General features: G+C 34.1%; 1 protein-coding gene across 1 annotated transcript; it reads right to left on the reverse strand.

The window, feature by feature from the left end:
- Positions 1-795: 795 nt before the first annotated feature.
- LOC113333943 (protein FAR1-RELATED SEQUENCE 5-like) lies at positions 796-2687 on the reverse strand. The gene is made up of 2 exons (XM_026580303.1): positions 2370-2687; positions 796-2296 (listed from the first exon to the last, which is right to left on the reverse strand). The coding sequence occupies exon 2, from the start codon at positions 1651-1653 to the stop codon at positions 835-837; it is 819 nt and encodes a 272-aa protein (XP_026436088.1). The 5' UTR covers positions 1654-2296; positions 2370-2687; the 3' UTR covers positions 796-834.
- Between the last annotated feature and the right edge of the window lie 5474 nt (positions 2688-8161).

Genomic DNA, 8161 nt, shown 5'->3' on the forward strand with positions numbered 1-8161 from the left:
CTCGTTTTTCTTTTCTTCGATGGCTGAATATTACTTACCAAGCTTTGTTGACTCGGTATTTGTTCATTGGTCTAAAACATAAATGCACATCAAAGTTCAATAACATCAGACTAATAAATTAGACACCTTCAGGACACTAAAATATAAATAGTATGAAAACGGATAAGTAACTTACGTTGACGTTTTCTTTTTTCGCTTTTCTTTTGTATTGCTTAGGCTTCAAACGGTTAGTACAAGTCCTACCTTTTGTATTTGCTTGAGGAGGATTACTTACTTTTATAGCTTCATTCTCTTGACCAGAGTTGTTTATTTCTTCTTCAATACCAGATCCTTTTTCCACTGTTTCTATCAATTGTTCAGTATCCATTTCTTGATATTACTGCACTTATCACTATCCTTTGAAGCTACATCTGCAAGTTCTGCAAAATAGTCACATAGCTTCTTGTAACGTTTTTCTGCTGGAGTCAAATGCCAACTATCGAAATTTATTGGCACCTTTGTGTGTAACAAATTCACATCTTTTCTCCATCTTCTTAATATGTAATTGTCTGAGATTAGTAAAACATCATTACGAAGTAACACACATATCGCATGCGTGTAAAGTATTCCACGAAATTCAAATCTATGACAACTATACTCGACTTTGCATTAATTTTTCTGAAACCATACCTTAAAGATAATATTTTTCATCGATCAATCAATATCAGGATCAAGTTCGGGTTCAGATTCAGATTCTTCAATTGGTGCAGTATGTTCCATATCTAGTGAAGTAATATCTTCAATTGATGCAACCAATTCATCATCATCATCATCATCATCAACTTCTTCTTTATCCTATGGTGGTTTTTGATAGTAAATTTCTTCTTGTATGTCATAAGTTTGAACCATGACTCCATCTTTGATTTCATCTTGACTACCAATTATCTCGCAATACATTTTCCGTATCAACTGATTACGAAACTCTTTAAACTTCGCATGAGTGTATAATATTTGAATTTGTTTCTCCACATTATACGAAGTTGAGGTTGGAATAATTGTTGAAAACGATCTAGCATCTGCTTTAAGCTCCTTTTCCATTTTGTATCCCAGTGCATTATCAAATTTTTCAACGAATTGCTTCAAAGACGTTCTTGAATGAACATACCCGTCAAAAAATGCATTCATACTCTCGGATCGTTGTGTAGTCGACATCCCATCCCAAAAAGTGGTCTTCACAAAACAAGGCACCCATCGATGTTTCTCCTCATATAATTTATTCAACCATTTATTATGTTTCAATCTCTCATACTTTTGCAACATGTCACTCCAGTGTTGTTCAAATTCAGCTAGACATAGTGTATCATAAACAACTTTTTTCATCCTACATTTAATCCTTAAGTAATTTTTATACCTCCTCAACTTTTCAGGTATTTTTTTCATGATGTGCCATAAACACCAACGATGTTTGGTATCCTTGAAAACTTTCTCAACTGCCCATTTCATCGCACTACATTGGTCTGTAATTATACTTTGTGGAGTGATTCCATTCATACAATCGAGAAATGATCTGAATAACCAAGCAAAATTTTCTTTTTCCTCATTAGAAAGCAAGCCACAACCAAATAAAATTAACTGCCCATGATGATTAACCCCGACAAATGGAGCAAAAGGCATTGCATACTTGTTTGTCAAGTATGTTGTGTCAAAGGTGACAACTTCACCAAATTCTTTGTAGGCTTATCTACATCTATTATCATCCCAAAACACATTCTTCAAACCGCCCATTTTGTCAATGCCCATTCTGTAGAAGAAATTTGGATCCCTATTTTGCATGTCTGTAAAGTGATCCAGAAGTGCTGTAGCATCTCCTTCGCCAAGTTCTATTTTTTTCTCTAGCAACCATATTCCTCAATGTTTTTTCATCATAGGGAGGCTTTCGTATCCACCACCTTAAACCGCTAATGCACCATAGGTATTACATGTCCTGATTCCTGCTTTGTCGTTCACCAAAACTTTCTTCTTTGTAGATGTGTCGATCCTTTTGTGGCCTCTTAAATGTCGAGATTTCGATGGACTATTTAAATGGTTATTTTCAAGAGCAACAACGCTTATCATCCATTTTTCATCTTCACATAATCTCGCTGAAATTTTTGCTTTATAATTAGTTCTCTGTGTTGGAGGAAAATTTAATGGAGAGTCCGACACTGAATGATTCTTCCCCTATTTCGTACAAGAATAAGTTACAAAATTTAATACTCCATGATGATCCCTCTTGCATGTTCGTTTCTTACAAGAAATTCCTGTCTTGAATGCATAACTACGGTAGAACTCAAATAAGTCATCAACATTGTTAAATTTCATACCAACTTTTGGCAAGACAATCTGATCACCTTGGTCATTGTCATCATCATGTGCAGTATTGCGCTGTTCAAGTTACTCACCAGCCGATTGAGATTCACCCATGGTTACATATAAAAGAACACATGCATACAATTGGGTTAGATTTATGAACAAAACGATGCTCGGTTATTCTCAAGCAAAAGATGTGTGATTAACAAGTGAAACATAATTTCATTAGGTTTAAATTAAATAAGGAGTTTATCACCTTTTCTTAATCAAATAAGAAATTTATAAACCCTAATAAAAAAATAAATCATGATGCAAGATTAACATATAGATTACCTAGTGGTATTTTTGTTCTTCTTCAATGGTAGTTCGTAGTTTTTTCGATGATTTCAAGTTCTTCTATATATTTCTTCTTTGGCACCGGTAATGGTAGTGAGAATTTTTAAGATCTGATTTTGGTGTTTTACCAAATTTAGAAAACGAAAATAAAAACGACAAATATGAACACATCAGCAAGAAAGAGAAAAAAATGAAAAGTCAAAAAGGCATGCCAGTATGTGGTGGGTTTGATGGTGAGTTAGAATAGTGGGTTGAATAGAGTTATTGTTAGAAAAGATAAATAACTTAATGTATTTTAGGCTTCATGCGATATTCACGGTGTACATGTTAAAAGCCCATAAAGGAATGTTATGTTGGTCGGTGCTCAGACTTGAGTCGTCTAACTCATCTATATGTTGTTTCGGTAGGGTGGATGCACCTCCAGTTTAATATTATTGAATTTCCAGTGTAAAAACCTAATTGGTGTATATAGGGTGTAAAAATAAATTCAGCATTGACGAGGATTTTTTTCTTTTGATGCTAGGCATGGGCCCGTCCTGCCCGTGGCAGCGTTGATGAAGATTAATTAAGAAATTAATAGGAAAAACACTGAAAAATATGATTTGTAGATAAGAGAAAAAACTGATTACAGATAATTAAATTCTCTAGCAATTCAAGTGTTTTATACTTGAACTAAAAAGAGTACATTTGGGACCTACCGAAATATTACAACAATGGTAACACTAAAAAGAAATCACAACTGCCATTATGGCATTTCAAGTGGTCAATTCGAATGATCTTTGATAAAGAAATATCATATTCAATATCCCCCGTCACCTCAAATTTGAAACCTATTTCTTCCGATGACACTCAATTAACTATTAAAAAAATATTTATCAAAGCAGCTACCACATAAAACTGATTCTTATAGAGGTAAATTCGTCTCACATAAAATTCATGAGCGTCATGCAAATTTGGAGTAAGCATGAAATCAAACATTTGTTTCCTATGTAAGAGGGCATCCCTGGCTCGATGTCAAGTTTTTCTTTCTTTTTTTTTGTGTTTTTTTTTCTTTCTTTTTTTCGCACTTGACTTATTCCATATTTTCCCAAGAACGTAATTAAGATGGCGGCCTGCTTGGACTAAGTCCTATGAACTAGATTTGGCTGCTAGATTAGCCAAAAATCATTACTTCTCTCTCTAGATATATCTCGCATGCGAAGTAGTAGTGAGATAGTTTCGTTGAATGGTTCAGCGCAGCCAAAATCACCTTTTCGCAGAATGGTTTAGCGTGATTTATGTATTTTTTGTTCCGACGGCTGAGATGGTTGCGTTGTTCCGTTCAGGGCAACCTAATTCTTGTTTTAGATGTTCCATTCAGCGCAGCTACTTTTCTTTGTTCCATTACGCTCATCTAAATGTTAGATTGGAATGACCATATGACTTAACTGCCAATCTAGATGCTAGATTAGAACACCATAGGACTTAGCCTTAGTTTTAGTTATAAAATAGCTAGTGTGTACACCAATTTTTTTTCTTAGTCGCTTTTGGGTACGACATGTACGAGTGGAGACGGGTCCTAGTAGCACTTAGACTAGGGCCCCAACCCCATGTGACCGTGAGGTTATAAAGAATTTTTGTTATAGTGGAAATTCTTCCTTGCATTGAATTTTGGTTATACTGGAAGTTCATAGTATACCACAGTATGAAGAATATATCACGACAAACAGACAAATATTTACAATCCTCCCAAATGATATCATTGGTTGCGTCCCAGTTGACGTTAAATGTAAAATCTATATGTAGGATCAGGTACGTTTGCAAAAGATACTGGTACAAGTTATTCATGCACGCTGATTTTATTAAAACTCGCAATATTAAAACTGGAAAATTAAATTGCTTTTCTATTAAAAATCATGAAAGAACTTACCCAATACTGTTCCTTGTGAAATTATAAGTATTCATGGTAAGGATGAAGTAATATTTGTATGTGGAGATTTTCACTGCATGCTTATATGACCATTTATTGTCTCTTTTGATATCCGCAACCCAGTTAGCAATTTGGTGAGTTAATCCTTTCCGTAAATAATTTTCGTTCAAATGTAATCCCGGTGTGCAAATGCGTTTTTTATACAATTCCCGAATAATGTGTTGATTTTACGTTCAGGATTATTCGTTCGCATAGTTCTCTTTAATTTCTTTGGGCCCATTAACATTGAGTCTCGGATCTGGAATACATAGGATGCAGACTTTGGTTTGTAAAAAGGGCGACATCGTTACCATAAGAAAAGTTTATACTGCAAAGATAGATAATGTGAGAATGAATTCAGGAATTATTGGTTCAGTTAGCTGTTACCACGTCCGGGTTGGTGAAGTACTAAACGAAGCCATCAAATTACTTGTATACGAAGCTGGGGTAAATACTTTAAAAGATGTTGGTGATGTTGAAATTTCCTGGCCATCATGTCAAACCATCTTGGATGAAAAGGCCGGTTGCTTGGCTTGATTGCTTTATTCACTGAGTATGTTTTTACACAAACCAGTCTTATATCTTGTTTGTATTAAGAGGGATATTAGAGACAATTATGCTATCAGCTATATGAATCACGTATGCTAGTGTATGTTCTAGAGAACCTTATAAACCGAAATATGTGGTTACCTATTTGATTATGAGTTAGTTGTGCAGTGTGCTTAAATGTCTTTATTGTAAAAGAAGGTACAACTTTCATTCTAATTTGCTAGTTAATTGTTAGGAAATGAGTTTATTCGTGTCTTCACATGAAAACTATTCATGTTGGACTTTGCTATATTTGTTAGACAAATTCTAAATATCACTCTACTGATGCATGTAAGTGTTCAAAAAAATTTCGAGGTTGTGAAATCACTGGCTCTACGAAGCCAATCTAAGATTGTGATATCTGAGGAGTTCCAAAAAAATGTGTTTTAAACTAGTTAGGTGCACATTAAGATCGTATGAGACACAAATATGTTATCAACTATATGAATCACAGATACTAAAGTGTATTTTAGAGAACCTTATAGACCGATATATGTGGTTATCTATTTGATTACGAGTTTGTTGTACAGTGTGCCATAATTCAATCATTGTAAGAAAAGGTATAGCCTTCATTCTAGTTTTCTAGTTACATTGTCAATAAATTATTTTATCCATGTCTTCACATGACCAATGCATTCACGTCGGAATTTGGTATATTTTTTACCAGAACATTGAATATTACTCTATTGCTGCAGGTAAGTCAAAAAAAGTTAGGGAAACATATTGTGGATGTGAAATAAAAGCTCCACCTAATCGAAACCAATATGAGATTATGACAACTAAAGCAGTTGCTACAAAATCTCAAATTGTTTTGCAGTTTTCGCTTGACGATGTTCACATGCCATATATTTCCGCAGGGTACAAGTTGCAACCTTTATGAGGATTGTAGGGCAAATGTTCTTGCTAAAAGTAAAGCTTTTAAGTTAAGAGGAAAACAACAATTACATGTAAAGGATGGGGTGGAGGTTGGTTGCTGTAAAATCCTGATTGAAGAAGTACTGAATGGGAATTTATGTCTACCCGTACGATGTGGTGTTATGAAAACGTTAGGAAAAATTCTTGGAAAAATCATTCCTTAGCCAAAGTATAATGTTCATTTTACCTAGTTTCCTAAGGTTAAGGTTATTTGCTTGGATTATTTTCTTTGTTAATCGAATATGCATAAACCAGTCTATCTTGTTCATATCAATTAAAAGAAGATATGAGACACAAAGATGATATCAACTATATGAATAAGGAATCCAAGTGTAAATTAGAGAACCTAGACAAATCGAATTATGTGGTAACTTTGAAAAGAAACTAAATACTCTTCTAATCTTATGCGGAACTCTACCAGTAATTCTCAACCAACTTATTCATCAATATATCTACGGAAGTCTCCTGCACATAGCGAGAACCTCTGGCCAAGACATCTAAATGAGTATTTATTTATTTTATTTTTTGGTTGTTGGATTTTAAATCTATATTATTAATTCTAGCATCTTCTCTTTATATGATGTTCATATGCCGTATATTTCTGCAGGAAACAAAATACGACTTATGACATGGATCTAGGGAAAAGTTCGTTTCCAGACCTACGGTGCCTGATTAAACAATACAATGGAAAAGATCTTCCTAGTCACTCCTATGTTGTCAATATTTAGGAGGTTGCAGATGCATCGTTCATGTTGCCCGTAAGAACTGATGAGTTTGAGACAGTACTGGATGCTAAAAAAGATTGTGGTATGACCGAAAGTTAACTATACCATCTCCAGTGACAAGGTTAGTTTCTTAGGTTTTTTGCTTCGTTAATCAAGGATAGTATTACATAAATCGCGTATCCAGCTTGATTAAAGAATAAGTACTAGACATAAATATGTCAACAACTAAATGAAACATGAATGTCAGTGTAAATTAGATATTTGATCTACTGAATCGAGATATTTGGTTACCGATTTGATTATGAGTGTTAGTTGTGAAAAATGGTGCAACCTTCAATAGGGTTAGATTTAATACATTGTTGAAAAATGATTTTTATCCGTGTCTTGTTGAGAATATTATCATAATGTATATATTCTCAGAATATATATATATATATATATATATATATATATATATATATATATATATATTACATTTACTCTCTTGTTGCAGGAAACTCCACAACATGGAAAATCTCAGGAGCAAAGAGAACCAGTTCGAGATTCTGGGAAGAAATCAGACAGTGATCTAAGAAAACCTAGCAGGTGATCAACGAAATGCGGAGCACCTAGCCGCCAATCTACATTCGGAGAGTTATGAAGCCTCTGAAATGCCTACTGAGAAGCAAAAACAACCTAAAAAGGCCCATAAAAGGTTATATGTGGATCGTATAGAGATGTTATACCCACTTCCAGATGGGAAACAAAGGAAAACGAGGTTTAGTGCGTTGAGAATGTCACAAACTGATCCATCGAATGCGGAGACACCACCATTAAAAACTGTCGAAAGCATAATATTTCAGATAAATTTTATTTTGCAAATTGTTAGAACAAAGCTAAACATTTTATTGTGTGATCAATAATATGAATTTTGGTATCAATAAATTTCATATTTAACCACGTTATACCCAATTTTTCAAATATCACAAAATCGGGTACTAAATGAACGGGTCGGGTAGTGCCAGGTGGACGGTGTAGAAAGCAAATTAATTTTAATGGTCGATATTCCATCATCTTTCACCAAGTTTACGGACGTGTATGACACAAATTTTACAACATTAAATTGTTTTTTTTAAATATAATAAATTTTGGATAAAGATGAACGACTCAATTAGTGAAACGTGTATGGCTTTGATGCGTCAAATCTGAGCAGCCTAAATCTTAGCATTTTTCATGCATTTCTACCCACGCGTACGGACACATGTGTCGTCGTTTTTAAAATATAATAAAAATTTGTAAGAAGTGAATGGTATACACGTGAATGGTGTAGGATGCATATAAC

Source organism: Papaver somniferum, unplaced genomic scaffold (genome assembly GCF_003573695.1).
Source record: "Papaver somniferum cultivar HN1 unplaced genomic scaffold, ASM357369v1 unplaced-scaffold_135, whole genome shotgun sequence".
NCBI classification, from domain to species: domain Eukaryota; kingdom Viridiplantae; phylum Streptophyta; class Magnoliopsida; order Ranunculales; family Papaveraceae; genus Papaver; species Papaver somniferum.

Coding starts and splice junctions, on each gene's coding strand:
- LOC113333943 (XM_026580303.1), bottom strand. CDS start 1,653: ATGCCTTTTGCTCCATTTGTCGGGGTTAATCATCATGGGCAGTTAATT.